The sequence below is a fragment of the Elephas maximus genome, chromosome 11 (genome assembly GCF_024166365.1).
Source record: "Elephas maximus indicus isolate mEleMax1 chromosome 11, mEleMax1 primary haplotype, whole genome shotgun sequence".
Lineage (NCBI taxonomy): Eukaryota > Metazoa > Chordata > Mammalia > Proboscidea > Elephantidae > Elephas > Elephas maximus.
Window position 1 is genome coordinate 89390125 of NC_064829.1, and position 19929 is coordinate 89410053.

A 19929-nucleotide genomic window follows, 5' to 3' on the forward strand; every position below is an offset into this window, starting at 1 on the left:
AACGGATGGCGGCGGCGGCGAAAAGCGCGTGCGCAGACCGGACGAGCGGCCGCCCCTCTATGGGAGATGGCAGTTTCCGTAGTGGTCCGCGAGCGCGCCGCTGCAGAGGGGACAAAGGTCTCGGGGGTGACATCAGGTTTCGCAAAATCTGAATTGAAAGCTAGAAAACGGAATCTCGCTAACATAAAAAACAAGTACAAGTGGAAAAAAAAAACGGAAAGATTTCTTTTTAATATCGAATTGTGTAACGCAGGTAGTGTACACGAACTGTCAAAAAAAAAAAAAAAAAAAACCCAGAATGTCAAAATCTATAGCAGGAATTTAAAAATGGGTAATGACATCTGATTCCTGTCACCGAACGTGAACACTGTTTTCATTTGTTGTACTCCCTTTCCCACGATTTAATTTGCGTTTTAATGTGTGTGGGTTCATCGTAGGAGTCCTGAGTTTGACACAATTAAGAGCTCGGCTGCTAACCAAAAGGAAGGCAATTCGAATCCACCAGTTGCTCCTTGGAAACTCTATTGTGTCGTTCAACTCTACCCTACGGGGTCACTACGAATAGGCTGGATGGCAACGCCTTTTTGGTTTGGTTCGTTATGATTGGCTCATTCAGTTTAAAAAATCCTCGCGTTTTGCCTGTATTTTAAGGATTTTTAAAAAATATAAATGGAAAATGAGATCACAATTATGTTGTTTGGTAAACGTTTTTTAAAAACTCATTGCATCTTGTTCTCTGTTTTTAAAAAATAAGCTTCCTCCCAGTCAGTACCTTAATCAGCAACATAAATAAGCTAGAAAATTAAATAAAAAATAGATGCAATTCAGAAGAAAGCTATAAAAATATAAAATACATAGAAATAAAAGGATTAGTTTAAAATAATATATTAGGGAAGCACACTTGCAGGATATATGACAAGTGCAACCTAATGTCTACCCTACCCCTCCACTCGTTGTCATGGGAGTGGATTCCAACTCAGCGACCCTATAGGGCAGAGTAGAACTGCCCCATGCAGAAGCAGACTGCCACATCGCTCTCCTGTGCAGCATGGCTGGTGGGTTCAAACAATGGCCTTTGAGTTTGGAAGCCAAGCACTTAACCGCGGTGCCACCAGGGCTCCTTGACAACACACAAGCCATAAAGAAAATGGGTCGCACTAAGAAGTAAGCCAAGAATCTGAAAAAACATTCAAGAAAGAAAAAATAATGTATGACCAGTAAATTCAGTTAAAGATGTTCAAACCCCCTGGTTCTCAAAGATGTTAAAAATGAAGCAATGAGATACTATTGCTTCCAGCTATAAGATTTACAAAGATTAAAAGATTGATGATATACTGTGTGACTGAGACAGAGAAAGTAAGAATAAAATGGAAATGGCATATTATGTTTTTTTCCTGAAATTAAATATAGAAAATTTTAAAACTGGAAAAATGAATCTGACAATACAATGAAATACGATTACTGATCAGGGAGCTAGTAATTGATGGGTTCAGTATATGAAAATTGTCAGGCACTACGCTTACGATATTTGCACTTTTCTATAATAGTTTGATATAAAGTTAAAATGTTGGCAAGGAGGCATTCTATGCAGAATGTAAACTAATTCTTGTATAAATTATAATAATTATAGTTTATTATTTTAATGGGCCCTCGGGCTCAGAATTTGGTTAATCATAATCCTTAATTTATGTTATATTCTCATCATTGTCCCATGCATTACTTTAATTTATTTTTTAGGTAATACATATGTAATGATTGCCAGTGAATTTACCACCCAATTCTCAAACTAGAACTACATATAGTATCCCTCAGAGGTAACCAATATCCTAAGTTTTGGGTGTTACTTCTTTGTTTCTAATAAGCAATACAATACTTAGAGTGAATATACTATACAATAAATATTTAATACCAATTAACTTTATTATACAAATCATAATATTTAATACTTAGGTGAACATAAAAATGTGCATCAAAAATAGAAAAAAAATTGGTAAGTACAAATAGCAGAAAATTATGCTCCAGTTTTCCAGACAAATTTGGTTTAAAAAAATAGTGGAAAAAATTACGTGTATAGATGTGAATAACATTAAACTATTAATGTTTTTTTTTTATTAATGTTTTAAGTAAATAAAATGTAAAAGTCCCCTGGTAAGTTTGTTATTTTCCTGATTAAAAAATATTCTCTTCCAAAAATGATAGTTGATCAAATTTTATTTGTGAAGTCAAATACATCAATAAAAATTTGTCTTACATAAGCGCTCAATATTTTTAAGTTATACAAACACATATGTTTAATAAAAGAAAACATTCCATTTTACTCTTATCCTGGTGCTAATTGAAAAAGACAGTTTTTCAAAAGATCAGAGCATGAAAATCAATTTTAAAAGAATACATGTGTATGTAATAGATATTGATTAAAAAGATATTTAAACTCAATAGGACTCAAAAAGGTGCTTCCTGTGATGGTTTAGGTGGTGGTGGTGGTGTTTGCTGCCATTGAGTCAGCTCTGACTTATGGTGACTTTATGCATAACAGAACAAAGTGTTGTCCAGTTCTGTGCCATCTTCATGATCTTTGATATGTTTGAGCCCATTGTTTAGGCTATTGTGTCAATCCACCACATTGAAAGTTTTCCTTGTTTTCACTGACTTTCTACTTTACCAAAGATGTCCTTTTCTAATGATTGGTCTTTCCTGATGAGGTTCAGGTGTAGGGGTTGGTACAATTTATCAAATCACTATCACTTTGGGGAAAAGGAGCTCTATCTAGGTCTTTCTAGATTAAAAGGGTCCGTGTTTCTAAGAAAGAATGTAATTATTTAAGGTGGGACTTTAGAATCACCCAAATGACTCAATAAATGGGTGGTACCAGCTTGAGCTGATTATATAAAGCCCAGCCTCCAGGCTGATTACTTTCCTAGACCTCGGAAACCAGGATTCTCTCCCAACAAGGACAACTTTTTAAACAGTAAGTTCCCCTCACACCTAACTGAGGTTTCCGTGGTTTGGGGAGGATATTTGGGTTAAAAACCTAATGGACTTGTCATAAGTTGTGGGAATTCCATTCTTTAAACTTTTAAATAGCTAAACTAGGGTCAAGGAAAACCAGTTTCTCTGATGTGATGTTATGAAAATGTGTTATTTTTTTGTGTGTGTTTGAGCTCTGGGAATTTCAGAAAGGTGCAGGCATTTAAGAACTAAACAAGACAATTTTTTATTTTTAAAAGGTAAAGGGAAGGAGAGATTAATTGAGGGAGATGAAGAGAAGAAGAGGAAAATAGAAAAAAGAGACTATGGGAGACATCAGGAAGTTCAGAAATCTGTATCTGTCTGTCTTGTCTCTAGGAGCCCTGGTGGCACAGTGGTTAAGTGCTCAGCTGCTACCTGAAAGGTCGGCGATTCAAACCCACTAGCCACTCGGTAGGGGAAAGACGTGGCAGCCTGCTTATGACCCCTGTGGGGCAGTTCTACTCTGACTTAGAGGGTCGGTATGAATTGGAATCGGCTTGAAGGCAAAGAGTATCCACCTATCTACTCATAATGTTTATTTTTTGAATGTTTCATCATAATTTTTCACAGCATTTTTTTTATATTCTATACTTTATCCTCTCTGACACTGAAAGCACCTTCATATGCGTTAATTTACATAATTCATTAAAGATATATAAAATCAGATGTGGAAACTAAAAAAAGAAAAAAGTTTAGAGTTCAAAATGTTTTTGGGATCAAAGCAACTTCCAAATTTCTCTCTCCAGACTGAACTTTCTCCTGAAGTTGAGAGAAGAACATTGCAGGGAAAGGGAACAGCAAAGACTCTCGGTTGGGAGCTTGCCTATCCTCTTCAACATAAAGAGCACTACCACCAGTTGCCATTGAGTTGGTTCTGACTCACGGGTCATGGGAACCACATGTGTGCAGAGTAAAACTTGGCTCCATAGTATTTTCAAGGCTGTGACCTTTCAGAAGCAGATTACCAGACTTGTTTCTAATGATCTTCTCTCTAACAGCCATCTCAGACTTCATATGTCCCAAACTACTCCTCCCAGTTTCCCTCGGCTCAGGCAATGACAATGGCAAATGGTAAGGTAGAGGAGCAGCAAAAAAGAAGACCTTCTATGAGACGGATTGACACAGTAGCTCAACAATGCGCTCAAACATAGCAACGATTGTGAGGATGGGGCAGGACCAAGCACTGTTTCATTCTGTTGTACATAGGGTTCCTGTGAGTTGGAAATGACTCACTCCATAGCACCTAACAACAACATGACAACAAATCCAGAAAGCATCTTGGACTCCAGGTTTCCCCTCATCACCTACATCTAATCAGGCTGGAGATTCTGTTGGCTTTAACTTGCAAAAAAATTTAAGAATCTGATAATTTCTTGGTCTACCCTACCACCGCCACCTTGGATTACTGAAGTGTCCTCCTAACGAATCTCTCTGCTTCCACCCTAGCCCTACTTCACTCTGTGCTCAACAGTCTCACCTATGTGATCTCATTAAACATTTCATTTACCTGCTCAAAACCTTTCAGTGACTTCCTGCATTACTTAGGGTTAAAGGTACAGGGACCTACAAGGTCCTCTTTATAATCTGGCCCCCTCTAAGGCCTATGACTTCATCTGTTGCTCCTTTCCCCTTTGCTCACTCTTCTCCAGACTCTCCTCCCTCTCTATATTGAGGATCCCCTGGGTGGTACAAATGATTAAACACTTGACTACTAGCTGAAAAGTTTGGGGTTGAAACACACACCCAGCAGCACCTGGTGATCTTCTGAAAGTTCACAGTCTTGAAAACTCCATGAAGCCCAATTCTACTCTGCACACATGGGGTTGCCATGAGTCAGAATCGACTCGATGGCAACTGGTGGTGGTGGTGGTCCTTATCTTGGATAGGATAGGCAAGCTCCCAACCCAGGGCCTTTGCTGTGCCTTCTGCCTGCAATGTTCCTTTCTCAACTATCAACATTGCTCTACTTTGCGTCAAGTCTTTACCCAAAAGACATTGCATTGTCTCAGTGAGGCCTTCTCCAACTACTCCACTTAAAATTGTAACCTGATCCCTGCGTTGTCTATTCTCTCTTTCATTCTTGTTGCCATGGCAATAGTCACCATCTGATATACTATATATTTTACTTGTTTCTCATCTCCTGCCTCTTCATGAGGCCAGTGATATTTTGTATGCTTTGTTCACTGAGCCTAGAGTAGGGTCTGGCTTTCAGTAGGTACTTAGTAAATATTTTTTGAATAATTGAAAAATTAAATGAAAATATTCTAGTTCATCCTACCAGTACATACTGAGCCCTTTCTGTAGGCGATGTTTGGTGGGTGGAGAAGGGTCAGGGTGATATTACAGGTAATCCTTGATGTACAATGTATTTCAGTTATGACGAACCACACTTACCACCAACTGTATTTTTTTTGTACATCTTATCGTTAGTAGTATGTACTACGTACGGTGTTGTAGCACGTAATTTGCTGATGTTATTATTCTCAGATGTTCACTTGCAGATGTTCAGTGTTATGATTTACTCTCCAAAACACTGCTGTATAGCAGGCAATGATGAAAACTAAAAACAAAACACAAAAAAGGTAAGGTATTCAACTTACGTCAGAACTGACTGATGACAGAGTTGGAGTCGTTGGAACAGAATCCTTGTAAGTCAGGGACTACCTGTAGTTAGACATTCTGTCAAAGACAGAAAAATCATATCAAGGTCTTTCTACTTTTTTTTTTTTTTGAAGAAAAGTGGAGGTTGAGGAAAAGCAAAATAGATTGAAATCAGTTGCCATTGAGTTGACTCTGACTCAAGATGGTCCCATGTGTGTCAGGGTAGAACTGTGATCCATAAAGTTTTCAATGGCTGATTTTTCAGAAGTAGATAGCAGGGAGTCAGGGAGTCCCTGGGTGGTGCAAACAGTTAACATGCTGAGCTGCTAACCAAATGGTTGGAAGTTAGAGTCCAACCACAGGTACTTTAGAAGAAAGTGGATTTAGGAGTGGCTTCATGGGTCTAATTAAAATAGATAAAACAGATTATCAGTTTCCCAAGGCATCAGGGCAGGTCTAGTCTAATCTTTTTAAGAAGTCAGTTCTAACTATACTGAAGAACAGAGAATTTCCTCTAGGGCAGCTGTTCTCAAAGTGTGGTCTATGAACCTCCAGGGGGTCTTCAAGATCCTTTCAGGGGACCTGCAAGGATAAAACTATTTTCTTAATACTTAGACATTATTCTCCTTTTCTACTATGTTTACATTTGAACGGATGGTGCAAAACGAACTGTGGGTAAATCTGCTGTTGTCTCAATCAACCCAAAGCTAGCCAGTGGTACAAGCCAAATTTAAAAACTTGTCGCTGCTGAATTGATTCTGACTCACAGCGACCCTATAGGACAGAATAGAACTGCCCCATCGGGTTTCCAAGGCTGCCATCTTTACCAAAGCAGGCTGCCACATCTTTCTCCTACAGAGTGGCTGGTGGGTTCAAACCGCTGAACTTTCAGTGAACAGCCAAGTGTTTAACCACTGCACCACCAGGGCTCCTCCAAGCCAAATTAGTAGTCATCATATCCTGGTGGTATAATGTTTAAGCACTAGCTGCTAACCGAAAGGTTGGCAGTTCAAACCCACCTAGCGGCTGTGAGGGAGAAAGAGCTGGTGATCTGCTCTCATATAGATTATAGCCTAGAAAACCCTATGGAGAAGTTCTACTCTGTCCCAAAAGGTTGCTATGAGTCGGAATCAACTCTATGGTACCTAACAACAACAACATATCCTCATAATCTCAGTGCAGGTGGGGACTGAATAAACAAAGCAAGTTTCACGTAGGAATGCCTTGGTGAAGCAATAAAAAAAATCAATATTAAATCTCAACCTTCAAGTACATACATTTTTAGTATTCTGTGTAACAAAACAGAAGCATGCATTTGGCACTTCTGCATATCAGAAGATGATGGTTGTCTGAAGGAAAAGGACATGTGCAAGTGTTCGAGTTGCTAGCTTAACTAGTAACCAAGTTTTTCATGAAACATCATTTTTTACTTGAAAGAATGCCTGACAAACTACGGTTATTTACTGTTATTAAGACTTGCGTATGAGGCAGACCTTTTCTTAAAAAGGAACAATGCAAACCTGTTGCTTCAAGGAAAAAAACTGACATTATTTATGGCCAATGATAAAATTCAAACTTTCATGAGAAAATTAGAGGTTTGGAAAACGTGTAACTGCTTTAATGATGATGTCTTTCATTCCAATAATTTTTTTCCCATTACGTGATTTTTGGGTCTTATTTAAGTAATTCATTTCTATCTCAGTATAAACATAGGTTTTCTCATACATGATCTCTCATTTAATTTTACCTTTCACATATCTTTGTTTAGCATTTATTTTATATGCTGTGTATTGTGTGACCCAGCTTTACTTTTCTGTATATTAAGCCATTTTCTTTCCCTAACACGACCCTTTTCCACTGGTTTTAGATCCTATACCTGTTCTAAGTTCTCAAATATAATAGGCCTGTTTCATAGATTCCACTTGTCTATTTGTCTGGTTCTATATCCATAACACAGGGAAAGTTTTTTTTTTACTACTGTATTGTCTTATTATCTGTACCATTATCTTGATTCTTCCGCAGCAAAATATCTTACGTATTTTGTAGACTTTTATTCTTCCACGTACATTTAGAAAGCTTCCAAATTTCCCTCAAAATCCTATTGTGTTTCTCCCAAAAATGTATAACCCCAGTCTAATTATTAGAAACATCAGAGAAAACTCAGTACCTACCCTGTACTCCTCCAAACTGTCAAGGTCATCAAAAACAAGAAAAGTCTGAGAAATAGTCACAGACAAGAGAGCCTTAGGAGATATGACTGCTATGTAAAGTGGTGTCCTGGATGGAATTCTAGAACAGAAAAAGACATGAGGAAAAAACTAAGGAATCTGAATAAAATATGGACTGTAGTTAATAATAGTGTATCAATATTGATTCATTTATTGTGACAAATATACTAGTGTGCTGTTGTTGTTAGGTGCTGTCAAATTGATTCTGACTGTTAGTGACCCAGTGTGACAGTAGAACTGCCCCACAGGGTTTATTAGGCTGTAATCTTTAAGGGAGCAGGTCTGCAAGTCTTTCCCCTGTGGAGCTGCTGGGTGGGTTCGAACTACTGACGTTTCCCTTAGCAGCCGAGTGCTTAACCATTGTGTCACCAAGGCTCCTTCCATACTAGTTTAAGATATCAATATAGGGAAAACTGGGTGTGTGGTATGTAGGAACACTCTGTCCTATCTTCACCAAAAACAAAACAAAATGAAACAACAAAAAATACCGCCATCGAGTCAATTCCGACTCATAGTGACTCTATAGGACAGAGTAGATCCCCATAAGGTTTCCAAGGCAGTAATCTTTACAGAAGCAGATTGCCACATCTTTCTCCCATGGAGTGGCTGGTGGGTTCTAACCACTGACTTCGTTAGCAGCCAAGCGCTTAACTACTGCACCACCAAGGCTTCTGCCTAGCTTCACAATGCCTCTATAAATCTAAAATCATTCTAAGACTAAAAGTTTATTTTTAAAAATCCTGTTGGGGTTTCTGTTTGGAAATTCAGTCTCCTGTTGATGGATATTTAACATGCCCCTACCACAAATACTCTCCATTATTTGCATTACCCACGTGTACATATGCCAGAGTTCCTCTTTTGTTGTTAGGTGCCGTTGAGTCGGTTCTGGCTAATAGCTACCCCATGTACAACAGAACGCAAGGCTGCCCACTCCTGTGCCATCCTTGCAATCTTGCTATATGTTCGAGCCCATTGTTGCAGCCACTGGGTGAATGCTTCTCATTGAGGGTCTTCCTCTCTTTCTTCTTCAGGGTCTGGTCTTGCCTGATAACATGTCCAAAGTATGTGATCACCATCCTTACTTCTAAGGAGTGTTCTAGCTGTGTTTCTTCTAAGACAGATTTGTTCATTTTTATGGCAGCCTGTGGTATATTCAATTTGCCAACACCATAATTTAAAGGCATCGGTTCTTCAGTCTTCTTTATTCATTGTCCAGCTTTTGCATGCATATGAGGTGACTGAAAATACCATGGTTTGGGTCAGGTGTACCTTAATCCTCAAAGTGACATCTTTGCTTTGTAACACTTTCAAGAGGTCTTTTGCAGCAGATTGGCCCAAGGCAAAACATCATTTGGTTCTTCTAGGGTATAGATTTAAGAGGAGAATTAAACCGTTCTTCTGTGCCAAATCCTGTGCCCTGCAGTCAGAGATGAGATGGATATTGATCTTGCTCTCGAGGAGCATTTAGCTTATCGGGGATTGTACACCTAAAACATGAATGCTGGCGCAAAGAAAGATCTTACTTACCTTTTACCTCTTTGGTTCCCTTCCTTGTTTTTCATTTTTCTTTAGCTTTTCCTCATCTCTACCTCCTCCCTCCCCAGCTCAGCCTGCCAGTGTCCCCAGAAAACCTTAATTTCCTCACTCTATTCCCATGCTCCCCAAAAGACTTTGTCTGAAATAGAAGGAGTGTTAGGAGTCATTGTATATGTACTTGGGGCTCAGGTTTCCTTGCAGATGTTCTTGCCCAAAAGGAATGTTTCTTCTAAGAGTGGAAGCAGTGAAGGAGCTGTGAGCTGAGAACAATGCAAACCAAGGTCTAAGATGGGTGAGGTCCCTGGGGATTTTTAACCTAAACCCAATTTCAGAGCAGATATCTTTGCCACAACCCTAATTCCATCACAGACTATTTGGACCTGCTCTCTAAAATCGTTTTTTCTTTTAGTTTCTGATTGAAACTTAATTGGTTTGGAATGGGGACGATTGTTTTGCAAGGTTAAAGATCCATTGTTTTTGCCAGAGGATTATTCAACAAGTCAACCTTTCAACAGATGTTCATTGAGTAGATATTATGTGCCATGTGCTAGTCTACCCAGGGGTAGCTTCATGGGAATGTGACTTGTGCAGTCACACAGGGCTCTGATCTATAAGGGCCCCCACTTGGTTTAATGCTCTACCATTTTAAAATTATTAATTTTTGAACAAGCTAGGGAAACTGTGTGTTTAAGGAAATTATGATTATATGAACTATATGAAGATAGCTCTTCTCTAGTGGGTGCTGGTGTATTCCAAGCGAGAAGTGAAAAGTAGAAACCAGCTTGAGCCCAAAGCTTGACTGTATCAGCTGGCCTATCAAATGCCCCTTCTCTCCTCATGTTTCTGCAGAGATTGTAACAATGAATTATAGGCGCAGCCGCACCAAATTCACAGGGGAGCAATTGAAAATTCTCATCGATACATTCAACCGCAAACCTTACCCAAATTATGCCACCAGACAAAAACTTGCTTTAGAAATCAACATCGAAGAGCCCAGAATTCAGGCAAGTTATATAAGCTCTGTTTCCTCAAGACTAAAGTAGAAAGGGGAGGCTGTGGGTCGGGGTGGAAGGGCAATTAACTGAGCTTATATTATGTGCCAGTGTGCTAAAAGCTTTGTGTGGATGATGCTGATTGATACTCAGAATAAACTAACAAGAATGCTGTTCTTAATCATGAGGGAGCTCATAGGAGTGGGGAGAAAGTGTGTAGGTACAGCTTCAGAGAGCAGAAATGCTTAAGCTAATTTTAAATGCATAATAATTGCAAAAATTATTTATTAATTACTTAAAAAACAGAACAATTATAGCAAATCTTAATTTGGGGATTATTGAGGACCAGACTGTGAAGGTACTACACCCCAGGCTAAGAATTCTGAGCCTTGACCTAAGACCCAGTAGGGTGTGGCCAATGTCAGTAATAACCTTAATGAGAAAGAATCATTTACTTCCACTTTTGGCGAAGTGCAGTGGTGGGGCTGAGATGACACTGACATGATTCAATTACTTTCTTTTTCTCGCTTAGATTTGGTTTCAGAATCGAAGAGCTAGACATCCCTTCCGGAAAAGATCAAAACCTGAGGAGGCCTTCAAATCAAGCCAAGACCCTGGGCAAGGTGACCTTGAAGAGAGGAGTCAAGGTAAATAGCCTGTTCCAAGGTCGATAGTCCTTTCCCCCAGTATAGCCTCTTGGGCACCAAGTGCCTCTTTGTAGTAGATGAAACTGCTACTTTGAGGTGGTAGATGAATGCGCCTTCCCTCAAAGCCTCCTGTCCAGGATCTTTGGTGGCAAAGGGATAAACATGGCCTTTTTGTGTTCCGTCCTGCCCTGTCCCTGGACCTTCTGAGACCTCCACTGCTTACCTTCTTCCAGCTGGTGTCTACATCCTCCTGCATCTTCTCTGGCACCTTCTTCCAGTAATGGGCCTGAGAGGAGGCCCTCTCAGGGAGAGGCAACAGGTCCCAAATTTGATGGAGAAGGTGGGGCATGTTTGGTTTTCATGTTCGAATATGTAAATGGACTCCTAAAATGTTCCTTTACCTCCAATCTATCTTACAGCAAGGCGCTCTCGTACCTACTATAACTGCTCTCAATTACATATCCTCGTGGAGGCATTCGAGAACAACCCTTACCCTGGGATTGTTTCCAGAGAACAACTTGCTGAAGAAATTGGAGTTCCAGAGTCAAGAGTCCAAGTAAGTGATAAGAACTTTGCTCACTCTATTTCCTAGAGATATAGAATTGTGAGAAAGGAAGCCACACTGGCCTTGGGCTGTTTCTCAAAACACCATGTGTACCCCCACTTCAGGGCCTTGCACAAGCTCTTCTGTCTGTCTGGGAAGTTTTCTCACCTCCTTCTGGCCTTTGCTGTTTGTAATTTTTTTTCAAATAATATTTTATTGAGTTTTTAGTAAAGGTTTACACAGTAGTCTAAGTTTCCATTCAGCAATTTCTATACAAATTGTTCAGTGACATTGGTTACATTCTTCACAATGCATGAACATTATTCTTATTTCCATTCTGGTTGTTCCATTTCCATCAGTTTCCCTGCCCCCTTGCCTTCTCATCTTTGTTTTAAAGTAATTGTTGATCATTTGGCCTGATACAGATGATTTTTTAAAGGAGCATAGTACTCATAGTGATATTCTTTATTTCGTGAGCCAATCTTTTATTTAGCTAAAAAGGTGACCTCAGGGGCTAGTTTTGATTCCAGGTTTAAAGAGTAATTCAAGGCAATAGTCTTGGGAAGTCCTCTAATCTCAACCAGTCCAGTAAATCTGTTTTTGTTTGCTTGTTTTTAGGAATTTGAGGTTCTGTTCTATGTTTTTCTCTCATTCTATCAGGACCCATCTATTGTGGCCCTGGTTTTTGTCCCATTCTACCAGGATCCATTTATCGTGGCCCTGATCAGAACAGTCGGTAGTGGTAGCGGGGCACTATCTAATTCTTCTGGTCTCAGGGTAGGTGAGGCTGTTTTGTGTAGACTATGAGTACTGTAGACTAGTTTCTTCTTTGATTTTGTTATCTGTTTTGATCGGTGCTGTGTCCTTTGTGCCTTGAATCATGCCTGGCACATGGCAGTCAATAAGAATTTGAGAGAGTAAGTGAGTGAATGAGTGAAAGAGTATTACTGAACTCTAATAAGAGGCAGGCACTTGGCTAAAGTCTTTAAATGTATTATATTCTAGTTATCTCATGTTGTTGTTGTTAGGTGCCAGTGAGCTCATTCTAACTTATGGCGACCCCATGTGACAGAGCAGAACTTCCCCATAGGGTTTTCTAGGCTGTACTCTTTATGGGAGCAGATTACCAGGCCTTTCCACCATGGAGCCACCGGATTGGTTTGAATCATCAGCCTTTCAGTTAACAGCAAAGCACTTAACCATTACACTACCAGGGCTCCTGTTAAATGGATTAGGTGCTCAGAAAATGCTTGCTAGAGGAAGGAACCCAAGAGAGGTGTTTATATTGTATCCTTTGGGTGGTAGGGACACACTGAAAGAGTTAAGATGGAGGAGGGTGCATGCTATAGTTTGCGCATGAAAATGGCTGCTCTTCTCCAGAGTGAAGAATGGATTTCATGCTGGAGAAAAGATATATTACATGGTAAGTCCTGAGGAGGAGGATGAGATTCAGAAATTAGCTCTGTTTGAAAAACAAAATGGACATGGATTGATAGCATTTATATGGATGGGGAGACAGGGATGATAGAAAGAGAGAAGTTGACAAAGAAGATGTTAGGGTTAGGGTTCTGGCTTTGGGTGACTGACTGACATTGGTGTTATTCATTAGAAGGTTCAAGTTCTAGGAGAACATAAGGAGTTCCATGGGGGATTTGTTTGTTGAGATGGAGGGGTCTGCCTAAGACATCTAGAAAAGATATCTAAGAGGCAGAGCCCAAAGCTCTTGGGAGAGGATTGGGTAGAAAACAATGTGTCACAGTGAAGACTGGACGACTTTGTAGGGAAGACACATAAAAGGGCAGGACAGGCTTCGTAAACTACGCCTTTTTTAAGTAAATGATTTTGTGTGGTTCTGAAGAAAGGGGTGGGGGTAAGTGTTGGAAGCAAAAAAACAGAAGTCGGTGGAGGAATACGCAGCTAGGCATGTCCTAGAATAGTCATTCTAATATCCTATGGGCTAGTTTTTCTTCCCAGGATTCAGGCTGTATATATTTCCCTCATAAAACCAAAATATTTATTGTTGTTATTAATTCCTAGTTAGTTGTTATTTTCTTTTGCGGCACCTCTTAAAAGAACTCAAAATTCCAAACTTTTTGGTCAGCAGCTGAGTATGTTAACCTTTGCACCACTCAGAGCCTTCACATTATGTAAGTATACATATATAGATATATATATACCCACATACACACACACACACACACACACATATAAACACATATATATACATACCCGTTGCCATCAAGTCTGTTCCGACTCATAGCAACCCTACAGGACAGAATAGAACTGCCCATAGGGTTTCCAAGGAGTGGCTGGTACCTTCGAACTGCTGACCTTTTAGTTAGCAGCCATAGCTGGCCATAATTCTTAACCACGCGCCACCAGGGCTCCTACATATGCACACACACATGCACACATATATATAATTTATGTGCCACATTTTACTTATCCATACTTATCCGTTACTTATTCATTGATGGGCACTTAGGTTGTTTCTATCTTTTTGCTATCGTGAATAGTGCTGTGATGAACATAGGTGTGCACATGTCTCTTCAGGTCACTTCCAGTAGATCCCTAGGATTTATACCCAGGAGTGGAATTGCTGAGTCATATGACGGCTGTACCTCTAGTTTTTCAGAAACCACCAGGCTGATGTCCACAATGGCTATACAATTTTTCATTCCCACCAGCAATGAGTGAGGGTTCCAATTTCTCCATATTCCCTCCAACACTTGTTATTTTCTGTTTGATCTTAGCCATCTGTCTTAGTCATCTAGGGCTGCTCTAAGAGAAACACCACAAGTGGACGGCTTTAACAAAGAGAAGTTTATTTCCTCACAGTAAAGTAGGCTAGAAGTCCACATTCAGTGTGTCAGCTCCAGGGGAAGGATTTCTCTCTCTGTTGGCCTTCTTATCTATCTTCCCCCAGACTAGGAGATTCTTTGCACAGGAACCTTGGGTCCAAAGGATGTGCTCCGCTCCCAGCACTCCTTTCTTGGTGGTATGAGGTCCCCTTCTCTGCTAGCTTCCCTTTCCTTTTATCTTAAGAGATAAAAGGTGGTGCAGGCCACACCCCAGGGAAACTCCCTTTACGTTGGATCAGGGATGTGAGCAGTTAAGGGTGTTAGAATTCCACCCTAATCCTCTTTTTTTTTTTTTTTTCACCTAGCCAATGCCAACTTTTTTTTTTTTATTGTGCTTTAAGTGAAAGTTTACAAATCAAATCGGTCTCTCATACAGAAATTTATATATACCTTGCTATATACTCCTAATGGCTCTCCCCCTAATGAGACAGTGCACTCCTTCTCTCCACTCTTTTCATGTCCATTCCACCAGCTTCTGATCCCCTCTGCCCTCTCATCTCTCCTCCAGATAGGAGGTGCCAACATAGTCACAAGTGTCTACTTGATCCAAGAAGCTCATTCTTCACCAGCATCTTTTTCTATCCCATTGTCCAGTCCAATCCATGTCTGAAGAGTTGGCTTTGGGAATGGTTCCTGTCTTGGGCTAACAGAAGGTCAGGGGGCCATGACCACTGGGGTGCTTCTAGTCTCAGTCAGACCATTAAGTCTGATCTTATGAGAATTTGGGGTCTGCATCCCACTGTTCTCCTGCTCCCTCAGGGGTTCTATGTTGTATTCCCTGTCAAGGCAGTCCTCGCTTGTAGCCGGGCACCATCTAGTTCTTCTGGTCTCAGGCTGATGTAGTCTCTGGTTTATGTGGCCCTTTCTGTCTCTTAGGCTCATAATTACCTCGTGTCCTTGGTGTTCTTCATTCTCCCCTGATCCAGGTGGGTTGAGACCAATTGATGTGTCTTAGACGGCCACTTGCCAGCATTTAAGACACCAGATGCCACTCTCCAAAGTAGGAGGCAGAATGTTTTGTTAATAGATTTTGTTATGCCAATTGACTTAGACGTCCCCTGAAACCAATGCAACGCTGGCCTTCGAAGCATTCAGTTTGTTCAGGAAACTTCTTTGCTTTTGGTTTAGTCCAGTTGTGCTGACCTCCCCTGTATTGTGTGTTGTCTTTCCCTTCACCTAAAGTAGTTCTTGTCTACTATCTAATTAGTGAATACCCCTCTCCTACCCTCCCTCCCTCCCCCCTCTTGTAACCATCAAAGAATATTTTCTTCTGTGTTTAAGCTATTTCTCGAGTTCTTATAATCGTGGTTTTATACAATATCTGTCCTTTTGCAACTGACTAATTTTACTCAGCATAATGCCTTCCAGATTTCCTCATGTTATGAAATGTTTCACAGATTCATCGCTGTTCTTTATTGATGCGTAGTATTCCATTGTGTGAATATACCATAATTTATTTAACCATTCATCCATTGATGGGCACCTTGGTTGCTTCCATCTTTTTGCTATTGTAAACAGTGCTGCAGTGAACATGGGTGTGCATATATCTGTTCGTGTAAAGACTCTTATCTGACTAGGATATATTCCAAGGAGTGGGATTGCTGAATTGATTTCTAAAGTGGTTGTACCATTTTATATTCCCACCAGCAGTGTATAAGTGTTCCAATCTCTCCACAGCCTCTCCAACATTTATTGTTTTTGTGTTTTTTGGATTAATACCAGCCTTTTTTGTTGGAGTGAGATGAAATCTCATTGTAGTTTTGACCCTGGTAGCATAGTGGTTAAGTGCTACGGCTGCTAACCAAAGGGTCGGCAATTCGAATCCACCAGGCACTCCTTGAAAACTCTGTGGGGCAGTTAAACTCTGTCCTGTAGGGTCGCTATGAGTCGGAATAGACTCGACGGCACTCGGTTCTGGGTAATGGCTAATGGACAACCCTGGTGGCATAGTGGTTAAGTGCTACGGCTGGCTGCTAACCAAAGGGTCAGCAGTTCAAATCTACCAGGTGCTCCTTGGAAACTCTGTTATGCTCTGTCCTGTAGGGTTGCTATGAGTCAGAATTGATTCGACAGCACTGGGTTTGGTTTTGGTTGGTTAATGGCTAATGATCGGGAACATTTCCTGACGTATCTGTCAGCTACCTGAATGTCTTCTTTAGTGAAGTGCCTGTTCATATCTTTTGCCCATTTTTTTAATTGGGTTATTTGTCTTTTTGTAGTTGAGTTTTTGCAGTATCATGTAGATTTCAGAGATCAGGTGCTGGTCGGAAATGTCATAGCTAAAAACTTTTTCCCCAGTCTGTAGGTAATCTTTTTACTGCTTTGGTGAAGTTTTTGAATGAGCATAGGTGTTTGATTTTTAGGAGCTCCCAGTTTTCTAGTTTCTCTTCTACATTGTTAGTAATGTTTTGTATACTGTGCTAAGTAGTAGGGCTCACAGTGTTGTCCCTATTTTTCTTCCATGGTCTTTATAATTTTAGATTTTATATTTAGGTCTTTGATCCATTTTGAGTTCGTTTTTGTGCATGGTATGAGGTATGGGTCTTGTTTCATTTTTTTTCAGATGGATATCCGGTTATGCCAGCACCATTTGTTAAAAAGACTGTCTTTTCCCCCATTTAATTGACTTTGGTCCTTTGTCAAATATCAGCTGCTCATATGTGGATGAATTTATGTCTGGATTCTCAATTCTGTTCCATTGGTCTATGTATCTGTTGTTGTACCAGTACCAGGCTGTTTTGACTACTGTGGCAGTATAATATGTTCTGAAATCAGGTAGTGTGAGGCCTCCCACTTTGTTCTTCTTTTTCAGTAGTGCTTTACTTATCCAGGGCCTCTTTCCCTTCCATATGAAGTTAATGACTTGTTTCTCCATCTTATTAAAAAGTGTCATTGGAATTTGGATTGGCATTGAATTGTATCTATAGATCGTTTTTGGTAGGACAGACATTTTTACAATGTTAAGTCTTCCTATTCATGAGCAAGGTATGTTTTTCCATTATGTAGATCTCTTTTGGTTTCTTGCAGTCGTGTCTTGTAGTTTTCTTTGTATAGGTCTTTTACATCTCTGGTAAGATTTATTCCTAAGTATTTTATCTTCTTGGGGGCTAGTGTAAATGGTACTGATTTGGTGATTTCCTCTTCGATGTTCTTTTTGTTGGTGTAGAGGAATCCAACTGATTTTTGTATGTTTATCTTGTATCCTGATACTCTGCTGAACTCTTCTATTAGTTTCAGTAGTTTTCTTGAGGATTCTTTAGGGTTTTCTGTGTATGAGATCATGTCATCTGCATATAGAGATACTTTTACTTCTTCCTTACCAATCTGGATGCCCTTTATTTCTTTATCTAGGCTACTTGCTCTGGCTAGGACCTCCAGCACAATGTTGAATGAGAGTGGTGACGAAGGGCATTCTTGTCTGGTTCCCAATCTCAAGAGGAATGCTTTCGGACTCTCTCCATTTAGGATGATATTGGCTGTGGGCTTTGTATAAATGCCCTATATAATATTTAGGAATTTTCCTTCCGTTCCTATTTTGCTGAGAGTTTTTATCTTGAATGGGCGTTGGACTTTGTCAAATGCCTTTTCTGCATCAATTGATAAAATCATGTGAGTCTTGTCTTTTGTTTTATTTATATGATGGGTTGCATTAATTGTTTTTCAAGTGTTGAACCATCCCTTCATACCTGGTATGAATCCCACTTAGTCCTGGTGGATTATTTTTTTGATATGTTGTTGAATTCTATTGGCTAGAATTTTGTAGAGGATTTTTACATCTAAGTTCATGAGGGATATAGGTGTGTAATTTTCTTTTTTTGTGATGTCTTTATCTAGTTTTAGTATCAGGGATATGCTGGCTTCATAGAATGAGTTTGGGAATATTCTGTCCTTTTCTGTGCTCTGAAATACCTTTAGTAGTGGTGGCGTTAACTCTTCTCTGAAAGTTTGTTACAACTCTGCAGTGAAGTCATCTGGGTCAGGGCTTTTTTTTTGTTGGGAGTTTTTTGATTACCTTTTCAATCTCTTCTTTTGTTATGGGTCTATTTAGTTGTTCTACCTCTGTTTGTGTTAGTTTAGGTAGGTAGTGTGTTTCTAGGAATTCATTCATTTCTTCTAGGTTTTCAAATTTGTTAGAGTACTGTTTTTCATAGTAAGCTGATATGATTCCTTTAATTTCAGTTGGGTCTGTTGTAATATCGCCAATCTCATTTCTTATTTGGGTTATTTGCTTCTTCTCCTGTTTTTCTTTTGTCAGTTTGGCCAGTGGTTTATCAATTTTGTTAATTTTTTCAAAGGACCAGCTTTTAGTCTTATTAATTCTTTCAACTGTTTCTCTGTTTTCTATTTCATATAATTTTGCTTGAATTTTTATTATTTGCTTTCTTCTGGTGCCTGAGAGGTTTTTTTTTTTGTTGTTGTTGTTCTTTTTCTATTTGTTCAAGTTGTAGGAATAATCCTTTGATTTGGCCCTTTCTTCTTTTTGTATGTGTGCATTGGCCTAATCCTCTTTAACATAAAATTGCAATCACAAAATGGAGGGCACCACAGAATACTGGGAATCATGGCCTAACCAAGTTGATACTCACATTTTTGGGGGGACATAATTCAATCCATCACACCATCCTAAAAAAGAGTAAAATTGTATCTCATTACGGTTTTGATTTGCATTTCTCTGACGGCTAATGACTATATATATATATATATATATATATATATATATGTGCAAGCAGGGGTAGTAATTGATTCTCTCTCCTGGGATGAAGACTGTCTTCCTAGAAAAGATTACTCTATTCTGTCATAAAGGATAAACAGAATTTTTGAGAGAGAGAGGGATAGAGAGAAAGACAATCCAGGCAGGGAGAAGAGTTGCAATGTGGACAAGACACTTTTGGGAATGAGCAACACCCGTAATGAGGGGAGAGTGGTGACTGTCAGGATATGAAACTGGTGACCAGATTGTGAAGGGACTAGGTGCAATATTCAGAGTTTTGAGCTTTATCTTCAGGTCTGGTAGAATTTCATGGAAGTTGTATACATGTCAGTAATGATCTTGGAATTAGACTTGAAATAAACTACCTCTCCCCTTCTTTAGTTGTTTTAATTAAATCTCTTTGTTTTACCCACTTAGATTTGGTTTCAAAATCGAAGATCTAGGCTATTTTCCCAGGCTAAAAAGGAACCTGATGAGGACCTAGAACAAAGACACAACCAGGAACAAGATAGCTAAGATCAAAGAGTTTAAGGTAACCTGACTGTTGTACCCAATTTCGTTCAAAAGCAGAGGCTCTTTGGTAGCCAGGGCTTCCACATGATGAAATCAACTGCTCCTTTTGGGAGGGGGGTGGTTTATCAGGGCCTATGAAGTCAGTGGACTGGTCAGAGCCCCTGAAGACTTCTCCTAAGTCTCTGAACCTTCTGAGGAATCTATGGCCCATTCTTTTCCAGCTGGAGTCCAGCAACCCAGTTGGGATACTAAATCTTCCCAGGGCCTATAACAATGCCTATTGTTGT

The 19929-nt window shown here is 39.7% G+C and overlaps 1 protein-coding gene across 1 annotated transcript; it reads left to right on the plus strand.

Annotated features, from left to right (window-relative positions):
* Window positions 1–5: 5 nt before the first annotated feature.
* Window positions 6–19645, plus strand: DUXA (double homeobox A). Its single transcript, XM_049902349.1, has 5 exons — window positions 6–126; window positions 10224–10378; window positions 10899–11013; window positions 11433–11569; window positions 19547–19645. The coding sequence occupies exons 1-5, from the start codon at window positions 6–8 to the stop codon at window positions 19643–19645; spliced, it is 627 nt and encodes a 208-aa protein (XP_049758306.1).
* Window positions 19646–19929: the final 284 nt, after the last annotated feature.